The 23,971-nt window shown below is 42.1% G+C and overlaps 3 protein-coding genes across 4 annotated transcripts in view; 2 read left to right on the top strand and 1 right to left on the bottom strand.

Annotated features, from left to right (window-relative positions):
• The first annotated feature begins 1,860 nt into the window (after nt 1-1,860).
• LOC106582684 (beta-1,3-galactosyltransferase 6) lies at nt 1,861-6,499 on the top strand. 2 transcript variants are annotated; one of them, XM_014165979.3, is made up of 3 exons: nt 1,861-2,289; nt 2,631-3,180; nt 3,368-6,499. In XM_014165979.3, exons 1-3 carry the CDS (start codon nt 2,282-2,284, stop codon nt 3,845-3,847), a joined length of 1,038 nt encoding a protein of 345 aa, XP_014021454.2. In that variant the 5' UTR covers nt 1,861-2,281; the 3' UTR covers nt 3,848-6,499. The 2 variants fall into 2 exon arrangements, with proteins under 2 accessions (XP_014021454.2, XP_014021455.2); XM_014165980.3 differs by having other exon boundaries at nt 1,862-2,336.
• Nucleotides 6,500-8,374: 1,875 nt separating this feature from the next.
• Nucleotides 8,375-15,607, bottom strand: LOC106582683 (protein kish-B). Its single transcript, XM_014165978.3, has 4 exons — nt 15,476-15,607; nt 10,417-10,553; nt 9,620-9,751; nt 8,375-9,291 (listed from the first exon to the last, which is right to left on the bottom strand). The coding sequence occupies exons 2-4, from the start codon at nt 10,424-10,426 to the stop codon at nt 9,209-9,211; spliced, it is 225 nt and encodes a 74-aa protein (XP_014021453.1). The 5' UTR covers nt 10,427-10,553; nt 15,476-15,607; the 3' UTR covers nt 8,375-9,208.
• The window catches only part of p38a (mitogen activated protein kinase p38a), a 37,892-nt gene continuing 29,502 nt past the window's right edge, over nt 15,582-23,971 (top strand). The window contains exon 1 of the mRNA NM_001123698.1: nt 15,582-15,889. Coding sequence (NP_001117170.1) covers nt 15,771-15,889 — 119 coding nt within the window. The 5' untranslated portion in view covers nt 15,582-15,770. The remainder of the gene's footprint in view (nt 15,890-23,971) is intronic.

The following is a 23,971-nucleotide window of genomic DNA, read 5'->3' as shown; positions in this document are numbered from 1 at the left end:
ATCCATCGTTATATCCAAACAGCGGCGTTTTGTTCGTGCGTTCTAGACACTATCCTAAAGGCTAAATAAAGGGTGACGAGCATGGCGCAATTCGTGACAAAAGAATTCTAAATATTCCATTACCGTACTTCGAAGCATGTCAACCGCTGTTTAAAATCTATTTTTATGCCATTTTTCTCATAAAAAAGCGATAATATTCCGACCGGGAATCTACGTTTAGATAAACAGACAAAGGAAAAGAAACCATTCGGTCGAAGCGGGCACGCGCCTAAGCCCATAGTACTCCGAGTGGCCACTTGCCAAAAGCGATAAAGTGTTTCAGCCAGAGCCTGCCTCGATATCGTTCAACGTTTTCCCGGGCTCTGAGACCCTATGGAAGACGTAGGAAGTGTCATGTTATTGCACAGATCCTGAGTCTTCAATAAAAAGAGCCAAGATGAAACACTACTTTTCAGACAGGCCACTTCCTGCTTGAAATCTTCTCAGGTTTTGGCCTGCCATAGGAGTTCTGTTATACTCACAGACACCATTCAAACAGTTTTAGAAACTTTAGGGTGTTTTCTATCCAAAGGCAATAATTATATGCATATTCTAGTTACTGGGCAGGAGTAGTAACCAGATTAAATCGGGTACGTTTTTTATCCAGCCGTGCAAATACTGCCCCCTATCCCCAACAGGTTAAAATGGTGTAAAATAGTCATATGTTTGAGAAATTGAAGTTATAGCATTTATGAGGTATTTGTATTTCGTGCCACGCGATTCCACTGGCTGTTGACTAGGTGGGACGCGTCCCACCTTGCCCAGGGAGGTTAATAGGCTATTGCAATAATTCAACATGCATGGTTGTAGACTGCATCACTACTTCAGCCTCGGTAGCAGATTATCTAATGGAAGATATAGGCCTATGTGTCCTCCAGGTTGTGCTCTGCGGTCCCAGGCATACTCCACTATTGATATCATTAGGCCTACGGTTTTAGAAAATACAATTATTCTACCTCCTAGGCTACAACAACACAGCGCAACGAGGAATGTATTATTGTTAGTACACAATTATTGTCTTGGCTAAACTGCGGTGATGTAGACTAATTTGAATAAGAACTCAAATGTCCTTTTGTGTTTAATGCCGAAATAAAGCCCTGATTATACAACCATTTGGATCAGATATGGGTTTATTCTCTACAGTTTACAGGGTACAGAAAATTACATTAGACCACTCATATGGTGTATTTTGTCAGGATGTATCGGCGTTTACAGATAGGCCTACCAAAGAAAAATAGACTATATATAGCCTATGACATTGAAATGTGCTGTCTGTTGTGGATCATGTATCTCAAGTTGTCCTTTAATTAACGTGGCCACCAGCATATGCCTAAAAATTGTGTGGAGTTCCGCATAAAAATGTGGAGTAAAATCTAATTCATTTATAGCATAGATTCTCTAGTGTCCTTCTCTATCTAGTAGTCTAATGGACCGAATTTTAGCTTGCAAATTACCTAGGAAATACGAGGTGAAATTATTACATTAATTTGTTTTTTATTCTTCCATCACTTTCCGAATAAAAACCTCAGATGTCCCTACTTCTGAAAAAGTTAATCGGGCCAGATATGCTGAAATTGACTCGGCCCGAATACCATTAGCCGGAACCCTAGAGTAATATGATTCTGCCGGACTCGGCAAGAGTATGAAGCCCCCCGTGTATGAGTCGATGTCGAGTCCCCCGACTCTCAAATGGAATAGGCCCGAACCCACCATGTTGACTGGGAAATGTTCACATTTCTCAATGTTAATCTCTGTTCAAATTCTGCTCTTTTCTTTCCAGGGGAGGATGCCCCCGGACCCCCCTACTGGCTTTGGCCCTATATTGGCTTCTAATCCTAGAATTAGCCATGCTGGCAATTCATGTGTAGTGATTTTTAGATATATATTTATTTTTATTATGTTTCATAAGAAGAAAGGATATTTGTAGTGATATCCTATGTTTATTTGCTATTGTATTGTAATTTGAATTTAAGAAAAAAAAAGAATTTGACTGCGTGTGAACGGGGCGAAATGAACGTAAAGGCTACACACAATGATTTGCTCTTTTGTTTCAGTTAACGATTTTATTCATTTCCACCGACCAAAGAGCTCAGGGAGTTATACTGAACCAAATGGCTCGCGTTATTTGTTAGCAAGCGAATTGTGAGCAGCAAATCATTGTTCCTCGATAGCTGTTGAGCTAGCCAGTCTGCTAACGTTTCGCATTTGTGTTAGCTCAGCGAAATAGCTACAGACAGAAGCAATGCCCAGGTAACTGTCATCAATGCATTCGACACCTAGCGTTGTGTGACACTCAGGTACTGTTGCCCATATTCCCTCCTTTGTTTTGTTCCTTGTTTTGATTTTGATTGAATAAGCATGCTTTCTCTGGGGCGCTTGGAATTAGATTGGTCAGGTAATGTTAGCCAGGTTGCAAGCTGTTGGTGGTCTGGTTAGCACTGATTTAATAGCTAGCTGTTCAATACAGTTGATTAACTCTAGAGTGTCTATTTCTTTAGCTACTTTCTCTGGGAGACATTAATTGACTGCTGTTGTTCACAGACATGTTGTTTACAGATCTCTCTCTCCCCCTGTCTCTCTCCCCTTCTCAGTCTCCCCACCATGAAACTGGTTCGCCTCCTGTGTCGTCACAAGACGGCTCTGGCCATTGCAGGAGTCTGCCTATTTGCTGTAGTCGTCCTCTTCCTCGCCAAGTGTACCTCCGAGACCCTGAAACAGGGCCAGGTCAACCCTCCAGGCCTTGCACCCCACGCTGCCCACTCCCGGCCCAGAGCAGAGGACCCCAAGCCCCCCTCACGCCCCAAAGACCTCTCAGCCTTCCTTGTGGTCCTCATCACCACAGGACCCAAGTACACAGAGCGGCGGAGCATTATCCGCAGCACATGGCTGACTAAGAAGGACCCGGAGGTTCTAGCTATGTTTGTGGTGGGAACCGAGGGTCTACTGGCCGAGGATATGCAGAACCTCAACACAGAGCAGGGCCGACACAAAGACCTGCTCTTACTCCCCGAGCTACGGGACTCGTATGAGAACCTGACTCTGAAGCTGCTGCACATGTACTCATGGCTGGATCACAATGTAGACTTTAAGTTTGTTTTAAAAGCAGATGACGACACCTTTGCTCGCCTGGACCTGCTGAAGGTGTGTGTTTTGATATGGGATGCGTCCCTGGTGTTGGTACGCAGCCCTGGGGTTTTGTGATGTGTTGTTTGTTATGTGATTTTCTTTACAGTTTTGCCTTTTTAAAACGTTTCTATGTTGTGTGATATGGATAGAAACACATTTCTGTGCAAACACACAATAACATATCATCTCTTCTCATCTAAAGGAGGAGCTAAAGACTAAAGAACCCAGCCGGCTGTACTGGGGGTTCTTCTCAGGCCGCGGTCGTGTCAAAACTGCAGGGAAGTGGAGGGAGTCGGCTTGGGAGCTGTGTGACTACTACCTACCTTACGCCCTGGGTGGAGGCTATCTGCTCTCCTGCGACCTAATCCACTACGTGCGCATCAACGCTGCCTTCCTCAAGGTGTGGCAGAGCGAGGACGTGTCGCTGGGTGCTTGGCTGGCCCCCGTGGACGTCAAACGGATGCACGACCCACGCTTCGACACGGAGTACAAGTCACGGGGCTGTAGTAATAAGTACCTGGTGACCCACAAGCAGAGCCTGGAGGATATGTTAGAGAAACAGCAGACACTGCAGAGAGACGGGAGGTTGTGTAAAGAAGAGGTTAAACACAGACTGAGTTATGTATACGACTGGAGCGTCCCGCCATCCCAGTGCTGCCAGAGGAAGGATGGAGTACCCTGATAACCCCTGACCCTCTCTGACCCTGTCCATCCTCACCGATGTTTTCCCAGGCAGTATGGTGTTCTCCCCCACCTCCCCTCTTGTTCTGTTGCCCTTCAACTAAAACATTTGTGTTGACCTCCATAGAACGTGTCTGTTATGGCAGCCTGCCTATGAAAAGACCTGAGGAAAACACTGTTTCCTTTCCCTTTTTATATGTTTACTTGTTTATTTATTCTGGTGCCCTCACTGACTCACTGAAGCTCTCACAGACAAAGCAGATTGACAAAAGGTGCTTTTCCTTAAAGGAATTGTACAGTCACCTCTCATGGCAGACCTTGTGGATCTGCTGCCATGGGTTTGGGTTTTCTGTTTAACAGAAGTACTGAGTGGAGGGGGAGCCAGGCCATTTAGGATCTTGAATACAAGAGATGCGTCGATGTATTGCACAAGATTTTTCCAACTCAGGAGCTCATGCTTTCTGAGGATGTGACAGTGATGATGGCTATTGGGCTTCCTATCAAGCACTTTGAGAGGCTGTTTGTAGATAGACTGAATGGGTTTTAATGTTGTACAGCAAGATTGGGCTCAACTAGTGAAGCAGTATGTTAAGTGGGGGAGTATCATAGTACAGTTTTGCTACCTCAGTAGTCACAATTTCGTATGAATCAGAAAATAGCGAGGTTGAGTTATGTTTTTTTCACCTGCTTTTTTAAAGAGAGGTTGGAATCAAGTATGATGCCAATGTACTTAAAATCGGACACCACTTGGAGCTTCTCCCCTGACACGTAGACATCTGGCTCAGTAGCATCAGTTGCCCTCTTTGTGAAGAACAGGCAGACAGTTTTTTTTCACATTGAGATGCAAACATGAGTCACTGAGCCACTTTGTAACCTGGACCATTACAGTAGTGAGTTCTTGTGCAGCTTGTTGTTTGCATGCACATATATCACCTGCATACATTTGAACTTCAGACCCAGTATAGACAGAAGGCAGATCATTAATGTACAGGCTGAATAGGGGGGGCCCCAGTATTGAGCCTTGGGGCACGCCCACATCAGAGTGGGCGACAGTTCATTGCTAACTGACACACTGGGTTCTGTCTTCAAGGTATGATTTCCTCCATCTCATTCCTCTCTCTATTTATATATTCCTGGGGTCTGTCTTGAAGTGAAAGTGGACCTATTGGTGAATGTGATGAAGGTGATTATCTTGATATGAATATGGTGCTTATTACCTATTGATGAGGAACAATGGTCCAGAATTATATATTCAGGGCTTGATGGTGTTTGGAGTTGTATTGAGGTTAAATATGTATAATGTTGGCCTCTCTCCTCTCCCCTGATTATTGAGAGCCTGTTCTGTTCTGCTGGGAGATTTAACCCACCTGCTGTCTGTGTTTGGTTGACGTATTTGCAAAGCCCAGTGATGCCCAACAGAGCTGTGTAAGGGGTGTGTGTGTTCAGCTGAGCTTCTGTATTGGCAGTTTTCCAGCTGGCATTTGGTTACTTTTCAACAAACGAAAAAATAACTGCTTCCATTAAAGATGTTGAAAAACAGTGTGACTGTCCTCTCCTCATCACCAGTGTTGTTTAAAAACGTTTTGTCACACAACTTCAAATTGAATTGTTTGTTTAAAACATTTTGACCTATTGAACATTTCATTGAAATGCTTTTGAAAAGTGTATTTTTTTTATAAAATCTTTATTAAGCAGTTATTTGTTGGAATAAAATACCATCCACTTTTGTTACTAAGACAAAAGCCAGCAGACTTAGAGCTGTTGTAGCAATATATTGTTTTGGCACAGTTTTCTGGAACTGAGATTGATTAATAGGTACTCATATCAATATGTATACACCTATACTTATTGGTACTGTATATCTGTCATTTAGGAATAAAGAGTGTTGTACGCTAAGCTATATAACAACATTGTCTCAGCGGGCCTAATATGACAGTTAAATCTTGTCTCCCATTATAACCTAGTCGTGTTGACTGTTTACTGTTTTCACCATCTGTGACTGAGCATCAGCTCGCGCTGGTGGTCACGGTGTAGGGGAGATTCCTGGACGGGATTGGACGGATTCCAGGATGGATGAGGTCATGGATAATGTCATCGTGGCCCTCGACAGAGACAAACAAATGGACCTTTTGACAGACGTAGCTCCCCGACAGAGGAAGAAGAGATTGTTACATTTTTTTAGAGGGCTGTCAAATGATAAATGCAATCGGGTTAATCGCAGGATTTGCTGTTATTAATCCCGATTTATTGCAAATTCAGAATTTGCTTAAAAGTAAGCTGTAATTTAAGATTGAAAATCATTAATCATTTGTGTCTTGATTTGGTCCAAATGAATGTTTAGCAAAATCAGGTAAATTGATAAAGCACACTTTATTTAACCTCAACGTCAACTGTTTTTAGCTCTCTAAATGATGTTTAGTGTATTTCAAATGCTTTCAGACAATACGATTAAATCACAGCAAAAAAATATGTTGCACTAAAATTACATAAAAGGTTAACTCAAGTTGACTGATTAACTCTGACAGTCCTATTTTGTGTTAACCATAATTGCCTTAGTATTTACTGAAGATAACAGTAAATGGTTATTATGCAGTAATTGCTGGGGAAAGGAATAGGACACTTCATTGAGGTATTGTACGAGTCATCTTTAAGGTAATAAATTATTGTTTTCCATTACTATTCATGCTCTTTGGCAAAATTAAATGTTATTGCCAACAAAATACACAAAGAACTCACCTCTCTTGTGGCTTCTGATATCTATTTCCTGTGAACACCTGTTGAGAGTGGAAGATAAGCAATATATAGGAATTCACACAACAGTAGGGAAATCACAATATCTCTCGCGGTGATGTCAAAACGTTTATCTTATAGTGAAGTCACAACATTTTCTCTCAACTTTATAACTCTCCTTAAAACACACTCACTGTATCATGATAAACCCCCACTTCACAAAAAAACAGCCTTACCTGTGTGCAGGGATAGTCACATAACAGCTGAACTGCTGCTCTGAAGAAAGAGGGAGGAAGCTTGTGCTCTCTCGGGATGAATCTTGATTGAGGGAGAAGCACCCACACACGGACACGCACGCCAAAGTAAAATCTTGTTTCCAGGTGAAGCTATCCCATCACTCAGAGTTGAATCAGCAGCGGTGGAAGTGAATGTGGTGTTATGTTGAACAGGTGCATCTTACAGCTCTATGCAGGTAAAATCTGATTCCCTGTCTAATTGTCGCTCCCTCCCGCTCTCCCTCCGGCAGGAGAAACTGGTGTCACAGCTGCTCAGCTCAAGAGAGAGCGGGGGGCGAGAGCAGATGGGGAATTGTCCACCTGAGAACACAGACAGCAGTTAACAACTCTTTTTAAAGAGAGTTAACCAAATATGGATATTGAGATTCTTGAGAAGCCCTGGCCTATATATTTAAAGGCAATGTTCCCGCGTTTGCGGAGACTGCATTCACGGTAAACGCTGCATATGTCAGCTCAATCGGAAATTACCTTTAAATTGCATACGCGCAATTCCGGCGATACGGATTGAATCAAGCACTAGGTTTGTTTCATTTGAGGAGTGTGAACATAATTCTGTAAAACAATCAGAAAGAAACCAAGGGGATCTTTGATTGGACCTTTTTTGAAATCCCAGTCAATGGATCATCAACACCAGATAACATAATCATTTCTAAAGTATACAAAGCATAATGATGAAAGCAATGAAAAGTGACATTGCCAGGCTATTCTACCCTCATCCAGAATTTAACCCACCATTATCATACACGAGTGCTATAAGGGTTGCTATCTTTCCAACAATGGGCTCCCGAGTGGCGCAGCGGTCTAAGGCACTGCATCTGAGTGCTACAGGCATCACTACAGACCCCCTGGTTTGAATCCAGGCTGTATCACAAACGGCCGTGATTGGGAGTCCCATAGGGCGGCGCACAATTGGCCCAGGGTTGTCCGGGTTTGGCCGTCGTAGGCTGTCATTGTAAATAACAATTTGTTCTTAAGTGACTTGCTTAGTTAAATAAAGGTTAAAAAAAATATATATATATACACACACACACACGTCTACTACTTACTGTAGATGAAGACAATGCCAAAATGTACATGTTATTGAGCTGTGTCATGAGTAACACATTGACAGAGGTTCTCATTGCATCTTTCACTAAAATGTAACATACTGCACTGTTAAGTTGTTTTAAGTATTTTTTTTACATGTCTTTTCCCCAGAGATGTACAAGCGCTATTGTCACACAATATACAACGGGCCAGTCACAAAGCACTGGTGCAGAAATTTGTAGTGGTTTTTCCAGATATGGAATTCAAACATAAATTACAGAGCAAAAAAAAAAAAGAACAGAGGTTGAAAGAAAATAAGAAGTTAAGCTGGCCACCAAGACATTTCTCCTATATTAGTTTTGTTTTTCAAAATTTGGCAAGGAACCAAGAGTTTTACCTGAACATGTGACCTTATAGCTTTTAACTATGGCCCAGAGTTATTCCTGGTTGTTGAAAAATAATAGTGACGATAATCATGACAACGTACAACCATTTTAATGTTAAAAAATTCCTTTGAATAAACAAAGAGATATTTAGACTTAACAACAATACAGCTTTTTCAAATCTTATTATAATGACTTTCCCCCCCTAAATATATACAACCGAAGTCTGACTACACAGGAATTAATATTTTCCACATTATTTTAGGCTATTCCTTTATACCAGTCCTTTCCCCAGAATAAACCATTGAGAATGGTAATTAGGTGATAATAAAAATAAAAAAACTACTTCTGCTAACAACAATATTAAATAAAGACCCTACTCAACACACGAGCGTGCTGAGTACATCAGCATGCTGACACTACTTAGCATGCTGACACTACTTAGCATGCTGACATCTCTATCACTGTGATCCCTAATCCATTCCAGGTGGACCACATTTTTGTTTCAGCCCAGCACTAACACACTCAACTAATCAATGGCTTGGTGACTGGTTGAGCAATTGAACAGTAGAATCAGAATGTGTTAGTGTTGAGCTAGAACAAAAATGTGCACCTCAAGAATAGAAACACTGTTCTATAATATCTGTACAGGTAAGTCAGGGTAAACTGGATGACAGTTGTGTCGTGCAGGGATGGATGATGTCAGGTTTAGAAGAGTGCAGTGAGCTACAGGGATCTTATTTACCTAATGTGGGGCACTATTGGCTTATCCTTAACAGGTCCTGGGTGAATAAATTGGAGTCTTGGGCACACATTGTCCAAACAGTGTCCATGGGTGGCAAACCAGCGCAGCCCAATCCAGCCCAGCCAAGCCTGGCCATGTCCGGTCCACTCCAGTCCAGTCTGGTCCATCCCAGCCTGACACTGTCACTTTAAGGAGACCAGGTACAATGCCATCGTCAGACAGGTTATCGCCACAGCATGGTGGAGTCTAGTCCCAATCACTGCAGCTGAGAGACGAAAGAGAGAGGGAGGGAGAGAGCGAAAGAGACCAAGGAAGACAGAAGGGGGAGAGAGAATGGGGGTGCAAGAGAGAGAGAGAGATGGGAGGGATACAGATAGGGGAGGGATGGACAGATAGAGGGGGAAATAGAATGGGGGAATGAGGGAGAAAAAGTCAGTAGATCAGAAGTAGGAGTAAGTGGACCTCTCTGCTTCAGACTATGATGAAACTGTAGCATGGCTTTTTGGCTGTAGTTAGAAACACAAACCCAGTATTTATATCCCATTCTTCTATTACATAGATGGAAATTAGTGCTTGATTGACTGATGGCTTACCTTTATAGAACACCCCCCACACACCCTTCTTTTCTGAGAGTAGCCAGCTGTTGAGGCGAGGCACCTTCTTGAGGTATGCACATGTACAGATGAACAGAATCCCAAATACAACAATCCCATCCAACGAGTACACTGAGGAGAGGAGAAAAAAACACATCATTTGGTCTGAAGATGACACCTGGAGATATGGATGGTGGTTCAATTTTCGAAGATGAACTACCATTGGCTTGGATAGTTAAATATTGTATTGACAACAAAAGATTGGCAGACTGTATCTTGTTGTAGCAAGCACACAATCACTTTTTGATGTCTACAGGTAAAATACCATTGCCAGTTAAACCAGTTTGACAGCTAGGCTACACTTAATACCCGTGTGATTAGTTTGCTAGATACCTAGCTATGTCAACATCAATTACAAAAGCAGGGTTGCATAGATGCCAGTAATAGCTAGGTGATTTATAAACTTCCCACCAAACATGTCACAACATAGATAGCTAGCTAGCTACCAGATGGACGTATTAGGTTGCAAATTGACGATGGACTTTTCAGTTCATAAATCAAAACGTTAGCAAATTGATGTTGGCTAGCTACAGTACGGTCTGTAGCCATGTCTACAGAAACATATGGTAGCTAGCTAGCAAAGTAGCTGGCACAATGCTAATTAATCGAATCACAAAGGGATAGCTAGCTAGCTTGCTAAAGCTACGGTATATCGCTAACGTCTGCTTCTTTACTTTGAAATCAGTGCATCTCCTGTAAGATGACCTATAAAACGACACACGTCACATTAAACTTACCATTTGTCATGTTTGCAGTTTGCTGTTGTCCAAGACTGTGTTGAAGTCTCAGTTATTTTCAAAGGTCCATGTTGTTGTCAAATGTTGTCCTCCTTCCCTGTGTTAGTCAGCAGCCAGCATGACCAATCGAGCGACAACTAATGGATGGAAAACAAACGACATATCCGGGTTCATCAGAACAGAGCAATGGAACTCAGGTATTGTGAGTAACAAAGCCAAACCAAAGATGGTTTAGAAACTCTGTGGACAAACTGTGTTAGTACTGTATTTTTCTTAAATGTTTAAATGTTTGTATTTTTAATCTACGGTCTCCTCCACATTAAAGGGACAATTCACACCAAAATCAAAGTTGGTCAGGTGATCTTTGTCCCAGCCAATTGTGTATCAAGGAGAGATACAGTATATTGAAAAATATTGGAGGGTTATGGAGCTTCACAGTGGAGTGTCTGTAAGAACACTAGGATCTCAGTTTTCAGTTGACTATCTACTGTTGCACCCATAAAAATCTGTCCGTTTAAGCTAGAGATATCTGTTTTGTTGCATGGGCTGCGTCTCAATCCACTTACTCAGCCTATATCAGCCTTCCACATATGTGGTGGATGGTTTGGCCTACTAATTAATATGACCACTCTATGGAAAGATGAGACTCTCACAAAGCCCAGTAGGACTCATATGAAGGTAACCTGTGTGGCTCAGTTGGTAGAGCATGGTGTTTGCGACGCCAGGGTTGTGGGTTCGATTCCTGCGGGGGACCAGTACGGAAGAAGAAAAAAAATGTATGAAATGTATGCATTCACTACTGTAAGTCGCTCTGGATAAGAGCGTCTGCTAAATGACTAACATGTAAACCTGGTACCGGTTTAATGAATGGAAGTATGGAGGTTAAATATCTGTTCAAAAATCTTTCTTATATCTCCTAGATATAGGACAGACACTTCCAAACCTTATTCCTTATGATACATCTTTTCCCCATATCTTAGTTTAGTAGAACCCATAAAGATGCATGGATGGATTGATGATTTTTAAGCAATAATGCATCCAGGTGAAACAGGGGATGAACATCAGAAGGTAAGGACTAGGAACTATATAACACATTCAACATGTTCAAACACTACATGCTTCCAGTCTATCAGGTTGCCAGACTGATTAAAAGTAGTGATGTGCAGTTCGCAAACGATTTATTATTTTTGAACTACTCTTTCTACTCGCTCGAGAGTCGTGATGTGTTTTTCCGAGTGACTTGTTATTTTTTGTCGTTAGTTTGACCTTGTGACTGCGATGAATTCTACAGCAGGATTGATATGCGCTCCCCCGGCTCAGGATACGGCACTTGCTCGACCAACTGTGCGCACAGAAAAATAGATCATGCTGCAGGCAACGTAGAGAAGAAAAATACATGTTTAGAACTGATAATTGATCGCATGGTGCAATAATTGGTTATTATCGATGGACACAGCTTTGTAGAACCGAAAAACGGCCTACACAGCTCAACTCGAACTCTAGTACGAATCATTTGGGGGGCAGCAGTTTGCAAATAATATTGCACTAATCTCCCTGGTGGCAGTCAAGCAATTGCATTCCGCCAAGTCGTTCACAGTCTAGTCCGGTTGTGGCCATTGACCTTGTTTGAAACGTATCAATAAATAATCTTATTTGTAGGCTATGCCTAGAGATCAGACATGTACATTGTTTGAAGCACACTTTTATAATTCTCATTCACAAATGACAGCTCCAAGAAGCCCCCTATGGCGAACAAGAGGCTTGTAGAGTTCTTTCAAGTTTTTTGTTCATCGTTCGCCGGTTGGGGGTCCTGCGTGCTCTGGGCATTATTTAATCAAATTAAAGAAATGAGTCGAACGTTTTTTTTTGTTGACTGAACGAGTTGAAAAGATCTGAGTCGGTAAAAAGAGCAAACTTCCCATCACTAATTGGAAGCATGTGAGCCTAATTAAGGTGTGTTGGGGGAGAGGACGTTAGCCTCGTACGAACCATCCTGATCTCACAAGCTCAAATTCTGTTTTGCTCTATCCGTGTAGCGAAATGGAATGTGAGCTAGCGAGATCAGGATAGTTTGTATGAGGCTAGGACATACATCCCCTGTAGAAACCTGGAAATGGGGGTGATTGGTGGAAATGTCAGTCAGGAAATGTCTGGAGGATTTTCTACATACTGTATATAAAGCTAAACAAATAGGGTGTAATGAGTGTCTTTGATATAAATGTATAACATACGTATGCTAATCGTTAGCTGTAACCTAATTAAACTAACAGCTAGGCCTATGATTACTGCAAGTACAAATGTATGCAACAGGCTTGTCCAGATGGCAATTCAAAATATTGGGTAAACATCAAGATAGTAAGGCCATCATAAGACTGTGATATATTAAATAAGCCCAGCGGGTCAATCACTATTGCATACATCATTTTTTTCAACATTTCAACACAGAGTTTCTAAACCTGTCTTTGATTTCAACATGTAGCTTACAGTAAAAGGCAAAGGATATTAGGAATTACAACATATTTCAGTGGGATTTCCCCATCGCCAAACTCAAATCACGCGAGATGTGTGAATAGGGACGGGTAGCACTTCAGGGTCTTATTAAAACCGATTATGTTGCGAAACGTTTCTTAAACGGAAGCAACCTGAACAAAACGGGTAGGGCCCTACCTGAGTTTGTTCAATAGAAAAACGTTTTTTTAAATTCAACTGTTTGGACTAATGATTACACCCAGTTCACGTTCCCTCTCAACACAGTCAAGGGGCGCGTTTGAGTGGCTAAAGCAACCGAAAGTAGACAAATGTGAGAAGTAAAGTTGGGGAGTTACAGCTGTGGCAGCCGAAAGTCAGACACTAATGTGGTTTTTCAACATGGCAGTGTTGCAATTATTTATAAAAGTGTTTTACATTGTACAGTCAATTAGTGAGAGAGAAACCCAAATATCACCGTTATTTGTATATATCCACTGTTCGACATGAACGGCAACAACGTTGGTTAATTAGAGCTTCCCATAGTGCAGTGATGGCTGCAGGATGAAGTTGGTGAATAGCATAGAGATAGATAGAGGACTTATCTTCATATTTGTATATATATACTGCTCAAGAAAATAAAGGGAACACTAAAATAACACATCCTACATCTGAATGAAAGAAATAATCTTATTAAATACTTTTTTCTTTACATAGTTGAATGTGCTGACAACAAAATCACACAAAAATAATCAATGGAAATCCAATTTATCAACCCATGGAGGTCTGGATTTGGAGTCACACTCAAACTTAAAGTGGAAAACCACACTACAGGCTGATCCAACTTTGATGTAATGTCCTTAAAACAAGTCAAAATGAGGCTCAGTAGTGTGTGTGGCCTCCACGTGCCTGTATGACCTCCCTACAACGCCTGGGCATGCTCCTGATGAGGTGGCGGATGGTCTCCTGAGGGATCTCCTCCCAGACCTGGACTAAAGCATCCGCCAACTCCTGTACAGTCTGTGGTGCAACGTGGCGTTGGTGGATGGAGCGAGACATGATGTCCCAGATGTGCTCAATTGGATTCAGGTCTGGGGAACGGGCGGGCCAGTCCATAGCATCAATGCCTTCCTCTTGCAGGAACTGCTGACACACTCCAGCCACATGGGGTTTAGCATTGTCTTGCATTAGGAGGAACCCAGGGCCAACCGCACCAGCATATGGTCTCACAAGGGGTCTGAGGATCTCATCTCGGTACCTAATGGCAGTCAGGCTACCTCTGGTGAGCATATGGAGGGCTGTGCGGCCCCCCAAAGAAATGCCACCCCACACCATGACTGACCCACCGCCAAACTGGTCATGCTGGAGGATGTTGCAGGCAGCAGAACGTTCTCCACGGCGTCTCCAGACTGTCACGTCTGTCACATGTGCTCAGTGTGAACCTGCTTTCATCTGTGAAGAGCACAGGGCGCCAGTGGCGAATTTGCCAATCTTGGTGTTCTCTGGCAAATGCCAAACGTACTGCACGGTGTTGGGCTGTAAGCACAACCCCCACCTGTGGACGTCGGGCCCTCATACCACCCTCATGGAGTCTGTTTCTGACCGTTTGAGCAGACACATGCAAATTTGTGGCCTGCTGGAGGTCATTTTGCAGAGCTCTGGCAGTCCTCCTCCTGCTCCTCCTTGCACAAAGGCGGAGGTAGCGGTCCTGCTGCTGGGTTGTTGCCCTCCTACGGCCTCCTCCACGTCTCCTGATGTACTGGCCTGTCTCCTGGTAGCGCCTCCATGCTCTGGACACTACGCTGACAGACACAGCAAACCTTCTTGCCACAGCTCGCATTGATGTGCCATCCTGGATGAGCTGCACTACCTGAGACACTTGTGTGGGTTGTAGACTCCGTCTCATGCTACCACTAGAGTGAAAGCACCGCCAGCATTCAAAAGTGACCAAAACATCAGCCAGGAAGCATAGGAACTGAGAAGTGGTCTGTGGTCACCACCTGCAGAACCACTCCTTTATTGGGGGTGTCTTGCTAATTGCCTATAATTTCCACCTGTTGTCTATTCCATTTGCACAACAGCATGTGAAATGTATTGTCAATCAGTGTTGCTTCCTAAGTGGACAGTTTGATTTCACAGAAGTGTGATTGACTTGGAGTTACATTGTGTTGTTTAAGTGTTCCCTTAATTTTTTTGAGCAGTATATATACTTTTTGTATATATACTTGTATATATACTTTTTGTATATATACTTTAAAATGGCAGAAGCATGGTGGAAGCCCTCAATGTAGGCCTTCATTGTAAATACGAATTTGCTCCGACTTGCCTAGTTAAATAAAGGTTCAATAAAACAAAAATGGGGCTGACAATTCTAAAACGTCCCTTTGGCAACTAGAGCACTCTATTATTCTCTATGGTGAAGAGCGACTGCAAAAACTTGCAGTTGACTGCAGTCAAAACGTCATGACTTTTGATCGCATGATTTTTGTGAAGTTCATGTTGTCCACATGTAGGCACAAATCGGACAATTTTTAACCACATAATGCAATGCATTTTGAAAGTCGACTTGACAAAAGTGATCCGCTGAACGTACCCATGAACAGGATCGGAATCTGCAGAGAGGAGAAATCAATCATAGCTCACTGTGTTTCGGGCTCTGCTGTTCAGTCATAGCTCACTGTGTTCCACCTCTGTTGTTCTCATGTAGTGCACGGGATAAAGTTTGCATGGTCCGGAATGCGCGAGACCAAATTCGTCTATTGGTTGGGTCAACAATAGTTATCGTTGTATTGAGTTTTAGGCACCACCAGCATCACTAGTACCACTAGTACCACGCAAACGAGGAAACCGAAGTTACGACGGGCTTGTTTGTCTGCATTCTGCAGGGAATGTCTCACAAGGAGAGACCCACTTTCTACCGACAGGAGCTCAACAAGACGATATGGGAGGTCCCGGAGCGGTACCAGACCCTGTCCCCGGTCGGCTCGGGAGCCTACGGATCCGTCTGGTAGGTACCTTTCCAGTAAATCAACAATATCTACGAGAACTAGAGCCTGCTTAGTAAACGCTGCTCCGTCCTACAAAAGATATCCATCCATATTACAAGGATCTAAACTAGAGCTACTGTAGAGTTACCCGGTTCATAGGCGCTAAATGCTTTAGCCCCTATTGACGGTATAATTATTCTGACGGAGGTTTGCTTTCCCTTGCGGTACGGTTTTGGAGACATAAGGAACACCATTTTCATATCAGAAAAAAGGTTCAATTACTACACACGCCTTTTAGGGGCGTAAGTAAGATTTTGTTGGGGGCTCCCACCTTGTAGCGAAACATTTTGTGCACCCCCTTGTCAGCAGAGAGAAATTGAAGTTTTAAAGTCAATTTCCTGCAATTCTACACATTCTGCCAAAGGCGTAGAGAAGATTTTACAGTTTTAAAACAAGTTTTCTGCTATTGTACACATTTTGTCATTTGGGCAGAGAGAAAATATATACATTTTATAACATATTTCATGCAATTATACTAATTCTGCCATGGGGCAGAGAACAAAATTGCAATATGTAACGTTTTGGGAGACCTGACCAAATTTACATAGAAATATGAGCTATAGATCTGTCATTTACATTGAAAGCAAGTCTAAGAAGTGGTAGATCAGTTCTATGTGTGCTATTTCTAAGTTTCCCTTAAGTTTTGTTTTTGCGTCTTTTACTTTTGATTTTGTACACCAGTTTCAAAAAGCTGAAAATACTATATTTTTGGTTATGGAAAATATATTTCGGAGCGATTTAAATGGTACAGTGATTCTCGACATATCAAACCAAATGTTATTTGTCACGTGCCGAATACAACAGGTGTAGCTGACAGTTAAATGCTTACTTACAAGCCCTTAACCAACAATGCAGTTTTAAGAAAAATACAAAAATAAATAAATAAATAAAAGTAACAAATAATTAAAGAGCAGCAGTAGAATAACAATAGCGAGGCTATATACAGGGGGTACCGTTACAGAGCCAATGTGCGGGGGCACCGGTTAGTCGAGGTAATTGAGGTAATATATACATGTAGGTAGAATTATAAAAGTGACTTATGCATAGATAATGACAGAGTGTAGCAGCAGCATAAAAGAGATGGAGGGGGTAGCCATTTGATTAGATGTTAAGTAGTCTTTATGGTTTGGGGCTAGAAGCTGTTTAGAAGCCTCTTGGACTTAGACTTGGCACTCTGGTACTGCTTGCTGTGTGGTAGCAGAGAGAACAGTCTATGACTAGGGTGGCTGGAGTCCTTGACAATTTTTAGGGCCTTCCTCTGACACCGCCTGGTATAGAGGTCCTGGATGGCAGGATGCTTGGCCCTGGTGATGTACTGGGCCGTACGCACTACCCTCTGTAGTGCCTTGCTGTCGGAGGCCGAGCAGTTGCCATACAAGGCGGTGATGCACCAGTCAGGATGCTCTAGATGGTTCAGCTGTAGAACCTTTTGAGGATCTGAGGACCCATGCCAAATCTTTTAAGTCTCCTGAGGGGGAATGGGTTTTGTCGTGCCCTCTTCACGTCTGTCTTGTTGTGCTTGGACCATGTTAGTTTGTTGATGTGGATACTCAACCTGCGCTCAACCTGCTCCACTACAGCCCCGTCGATGAGAATGGGGGCTTGTTTTGCTTGTTTTGTCACATAAACTGGAATTAGGCAAACTATTAGAATTTAAACAACCAGGAAATGGTGGGGCGATTTCTGCATATTGCACCTATAAAGCCAATTTCCTGCAATTCTACATATTTTACCATGACTTACAGTGCCTTGCAAAAGTATTCATCCCTCTTGGTGTTTTTCCTATTTTGTTGCATTACAACCTCTAATTTAAATTTATTTTTATTTGGATTTCATGTAATGGACATACACAAGAGTCCAAATTAGTGAAGTGAAATGAAAAAAATAACACGGTACACAGCGTTGTACGAGATCTTCAGGTTCTTGGCAATTTCTCACATGGAATAGCCTTCATTTCTCAGAACAAGAATAGACTGACAAGTTTCAGAAGAAAGGTCTTTGTTTCTGGCCATTTTGAGCCTGTAATCGAACCCACAAATGCTGATGCTCCAGATACTCAACTAGTCTAAAGAATGCCAGTTTTATTGCTTCTTTAATCAGGACAACAGTTTTCAGCTGTGCTAACATAATTGCAAAAGGGTTTTCTAATGATCAATTAGCATTTTAGAATGATAAACACAACGTGCCATTGGAACACAGGAGTGATGGTTGCTGATAATGGGCCTCTGTATGCCTAAATAGATATTCCATAAACAAATCTGCCGTTTCCAGCTACAATAGTAATTTACAACATTAACAATGTGCACACTGTATTTCTGATCTATTTGATGTTATTTTAATGGACCAAAAAAAAAGCTTTTCTTTCAAAAACAAGTGACCCCAAACTTTTGAATGGTAGTGTGTGAACAGTCCTCGCCAAAAGTTATGATAATGACACAATATTAATTTCCACAAAGTTTGCTGCTTCAGTGCCTTTAGATATTTTTGTCAGATGTTACTCTGTAATACTGAAGTATAGTTACAAGCATTTCATAAGTGTCAAAGGCTTTTATTGACAATTACATGAAGTTGATGCAAAGAGTCAATATTTTCAGTGTTGACCCTTCTTTTTCAAGACCTCTGCAATCCGCACTGGCATGCTGTCAATTAACTTCTGGGCCACACCCTGACTGATGGCAGCCCATTCTTGCATAATCAATGCTTGGAGTTTGTCAGAATTTGTGGGGTTTTGTTTGTCCACCCGCCTCTTGAGGATTGACGACAAGTTCTCAATGGGATTTAGGTCTGGGGACTATCCTGGCCATGGACCCAAAATATCGGCGTTTTGTTCCCTGAGCCACTTAGTTATCACTTTTGCCTTATGGCAAGGTGCTCCATGGTGCTGGAAAAGGCATTGTTCGTCACCAAACTGTTCCTGGATGGTTGGGTTGTGTTGGTACCATTCCTTATTCATGGCTGTGTTCTTAGGCAGAATTGTGAGTGAGCCCACTCCCTTGGCTGAGAAGCAACCCACACATGAAGGGTCTCAGGATGCTTTAGTGTTGACATGACACGGGACTGATGGTAGCGCTCACCTTGTCTTCTCCGGACAAGCTATTTTCCGGATGCCCCAAACAATCAGAAAGGGGATTCATCAGAGAAAATGACTTTACCCCAGTCCTCAGTAGTCCAATCCCTGTACTTTTTTGCAGAATATCAGTCTGTCCCTGATGTTTTTCCTGGAGAGAAGTGGCTTCTTTGCTGCCGTTCTTGACACCTCCAAAAGTCTTCACCTCACTGTGCGTGCAGATGCACTCACACCTGCCTGCTGCCAGATACACTTCTCCTTAATGCAACCGCCGTGTCAGATTTTAAAATAGCTTTACGGCGAAAGCACATTTTTCAATATACTGAGTACAGAGCTCAGCCATCAAAGCAAGCTATACAGTTACCCGCCAAGTTCTGGAGTCAACTAAACTCAGAATTAGTATTATAAATCTTCCCTTACCTTTGCTGATCTTCGTCAGAATGCACTCCCAGGACTCCCACAAGAAATGTTCTTTTTGTTTGAAAAACTCCATATTTATGTTCAAATACCTCCGTTTTGTTCGCGCGTTCAGATCACTAATCCAAAGTCATAACGCGCGAGCACAAAACCAGAGACGAAAAGTCACGTCAAACGATGTTTACAATCAATCCTTAGGGTCTTTTTAACATAAAACTTCGATAATATTCCAACCGGACAATAGCGTATTCATTACAGAGGAAAAAGAAGGAGCGGCGCGCCAGCGTGGCCGCGCAGTAAACATCTCACTGGTCCCAGGAAGTCCACTGATTGACTGAGCTCCTATTCTCTGCCCAGTAACAGTAGAAGCATGAAACAAGTTTCTAAGGACTGTTGACAGCCAATGGAAGCCTTAGGAAGTGCAAAATGACCCCACAGACACTGTAGTTTGAATAGGGATTAAATAGAAAAACTACAAGTCACTTCTTGGTTGGATTTTTTCTTAGGTTTTTGCCTGCCATATGAGTTCTGTTATACTCACAGACATCATTCAAACAGTTTTAGAAACTTCAGAGTGTTTTCTATCCAAATCTACTAATGATATGCATATCCTACCTTCTGGGCCCGAGAAGCAGGCAGTTTAATTTGGGCACGTATTCATCTGAATTTCTGAATACTGCCACCTGTCACCAAGAAGTTAATGCAGCTGGTGGCCATACCAGATACTGACTGTTACTTTTGATTTTGGGACACGTTATTCCATTTTTTTTAGTTGCATGTCTGTGGAACTTGTTCAGTTTATGTCTCAGTTGTTGAATCTTGTTATGTAAATACAAATATTTACACATGTTAAGTTTGGTGAAAATTAAACTCAGTTGACAGGGAGAGGATGTTTTTTTTTGTTGCTGAGTTTACATACATGCATGCATGCATACATGCACAGTACCAGTCAAAAGTTTGGACACACCTACTCATTCAAGTGTTTTTCTTTATTTTGACTGTAATCTGCATTTGTAGAATGATAGTGAAGACATCAACTATTAAATAACACATATGGAGTCATGTAGTAACAAAGAGTTAAACAAATCCAAAAATATATTTTATACTTGAGATTCTTCAAAGTAGCCACCCTTTGCCTTGATGACAGCTTGGCACACTCTTGTTGGAGCTAGAAACACAAGCATTTCGCTACACCCGCGATGCACATGTTTAGCAGATGTTATGTGACAAATAAAATCGTTTTTTTAATTAACTATTGCAGAGTGTAGCAATCTGCAATGTTTCAAATCACAAAATCAGGCCAGGGGTACTTTGTTTCTCAGCATTTTACAATAGCTGCCTACAAAGTGTCGGTCAGTGTAAAAATTAGGTTACTGTAACCAGATCGCTGTGCTACGCACTCTTCTGAGTGGCTCGGGTCTGACTGTCTTTCAAACATCAGATTTATCTTTGTTTTTGTGCAGATAGAAAAAAAAGTGCCTCCCGGGATGGTTTTCCTGGTGAACAACATCCTGTATACAAAAATAGATTTGCTAGCTTTTTCATTTATGAGAATTTAACAATCTAGACGAAAGACTTCAGTCGCCTATTCACTACTGCCTCTCAAGTAAACAAAAAGGCACCATTGAAATTGTTTTTGAGGAAGTGTTTATGGTGCAGATTGATATTGATGTTTATGCAGAAGCCTACTTATCAGTGGGGACGCAGTGCCCCAGTGCTGTCAGTGAGCATTGTCTTCCAACAGGTGGTGTCACTCCTACACGATGCTTGTCCCTACCCTAAACTCTATCCCTAACCATAACCCTTACCTTAATCATTTTACATTTCAACTTCAGTGGGGTGACGTCAGAGTTGGATGTTCCAAGGATCCCAGATAGCAAGGAACCTCAACTGACTGCAGGTTGAATCGTCGCGCTATGACAATGGTTACGCACAGAAGGCTTGCCGACGCTACCAACAGCACATAAACAACAACGCTAATGCATCATCTGTCAGTTGTAGAAACCCTACTGTGTATGGTTCTTGTGCCTATTCCGAATCGAAATGTGGCATAATGTGACGTCTTTGGCATGCATGATCATGATTAGGCTACTGAATGAAAAACATTTTATGCATGATGATAACAATGTAGGCTAGGCATACGGGGTGGGTATTCGATTTGCCCCACATGATGTTGCTTGAACTTGGCTAAATCATTATGCTTACATCTGAATGTAATCAGGAAGTGACTGAAACTGTACGGAAGTTTCTAGTTACATCACCTTGTGCCCAATAGCCCCTTGCTCCCTTTACATTCCTGCATGTTCTAGTAGCGCACTCTAAGCCAGGCCAGCAGGCAGTGTGACGGATAGAAAGTCACGTGGTTGCCGGGCAGAAAGCGGCCCCACCTCCCCAGTCAGTAGAGTAGTGAGCGTTCTATTCTATAGGCATCTGCTGCCCTGCCGGCGATGAGTCTGGAATGATGTCATCTTTTCCCATTGTGTGTGTGTGTACACTGAGTCATCGCTGCGAGATTAGGTAGCCTAGTATCTTCAGCTCCGTTTCGGTTGACTCATCTTGCTGTAGTCTCCTCAAGGTCCCTTTGAGAAGAAGACTTCATTATAATGTAATTATAACACAGCCGCTCCTGTCCTGTGAGAGTAGTTATTCTTCTGGACATGTTAAGTGTGTGTCTCACTGTTAAGTTGTTTTGTACAGTAGCAGCTGTTGATGCATCATTTTGCTTTCGGTTGGAAAGTGATGAATTGATCCTTTTGTCACAAGATGGCCATGCTAGAAAGGACAAAGGTGACAATGGCAATATCATCAGCAGTGGTGGAAAAAGTACCCAATTGTCATGAGTAAAAGTAAAGATACCTTTTTAATAGAATATTACTCAAGTAAAAGTGGAAGTCACCCAGTAAAATACTACTTGAGTAAAAGTCTAAAAGTATAAATAATTTCAAATTCCTTATATTAAGCAAACCAGACGGCATCATTGTTTTAGAGGTTTTTTTTACGGATAGCAAGGGTCACACTCCAACACTCAGACATAATTTACAATTGAAGAATTTGTGTTTAGTGAGTCTGCCAGATCAGCGGCAATAGGGATGACCAGGGTTGTTCTCTTGATAAGTACATGATTTTGACAATTTTCCTTTCCTGCTAGCCATTCAAAATGTAATGTGTACTTTTGGGTGTCAGGGGAAATCGTGTAAAAAGTACCTTATTTTCTTTAGGAATGTAGTAAAGTAAAAGTTACCCCAAAAAACGACTTAAGTAATACTTTAAAGTGTTTTTACTTAAGTACTTTATACCACTGATCATCAGAAAGTGAGCAAAAATATATGAGCTATTTGTACTTCAATTTGCGTTTAGGGTTAGTGGTAAGGGTAGCGGTAAGGGTTAATGTTAAGTTAGGGTCAGCGGTTGAAAGCTCTGAACTTCTGTCTCTGTATTATAGCCAAATATTGATGAGCCGCTGCGTCTCACTCTGGTCTCCTGGACAGTGCAGTTGCAGTAAATTGTGGGACACTGCAGTAGGCTAAATTAGACTGATAGTGCTGGCAGGCATGAGCTAAAACGTTGTCATAGGACTACACTGCTCAGTGCTCTCAGAGTATACTCTATAGGCCTAAGTACTGTACCTTCCTGGGCGGTGCAGTGAAACATACTTTGAGAGTGCGTTGACATTGTTGAGAGAGAAGCAACGTTGAGAGAGAGAGCGGCAGTGCAGTACTGTATAATGGGAGAGTAGTGGGGTATTAATAGACTAGATATGTGCCTGAAATGGCACTATAGATAGTGCACTACTTTTGACCAGAGTCATATGGTCAAGTAGTGCGCTATGCAGTCAGTCAGTCGGTTGCCCGGCCAGTCAGTCAGACAGTTGTTCAGGGAAGTCAGTCAGTCAGTGGCTGCGTTCTAGGTTTTATTTTCTGCAGTCCAGCTACTCAGATGATCAGATCTCACATCGCCTGGAGAAATGTCTAACATATCATGTTAAAGTGGTCCCTGATACGGCGAATGGATCTTATCATATGCCCAGCAGGACTGCAAAGAAAGACAAGCTGGTATGCCAACCTTTCAGCCAGTCGGTCAGAGTTAATGTATGTATTTGTTCCTGCCACCAGGCTGTCCCTCCCTCCCAGTCCTCAGTGTGAACTCTGCCTGATAAAGGAATGTAAAGCACCATGTTAGGGATTCTAGATTCTACCCCATCTGTCATTCCAAGCCTTTTTGAGAAAACCACTCCCATCACAGCCCTCACTCTATTCCTGCTCTGTTGTTAGAATTGGTTCTTAGAATGTGGAAAACACCCAGGAGTTCCATGCTAAGAGTGTTTATGCAAAGAGTGTTCAGAGTTATTAATAATATATATTGGTAAGACTTTAAGACATTTAAAGGGGGGTTGTAAATGTTTTATTAAAGGTAGTTCATAGACGGTTAATAATTAGTAAAATATGAAGTTTATAAAAAATGTGTAAACAGATATTGCCTCGGCCTCATTAGAGCAGTTTGCTTTAGGTGTTGGTACAGTGGGGAGTGCTATGGTATGCAGTGCCCTCAGAGCCAGCCG

This window comes from Salmo salar, chromosome 22, assembly GCF_965601325.2.
Source record: "Salmo salar chromosome 22, fSalSal1, whole genome shotgun sequence".
NCBI classification, from domain to species: domain Eukaryota; kingdom Metazoa; phylum Chordata; class Actinopteri; order Salmoniformes; family Salmonidae; genus Salmo; species Salmo salar.
Note: the sequence above shows the minus strand (reverse complement) of the source record. Positions and strands in the feature narration are given on the sequence as shown.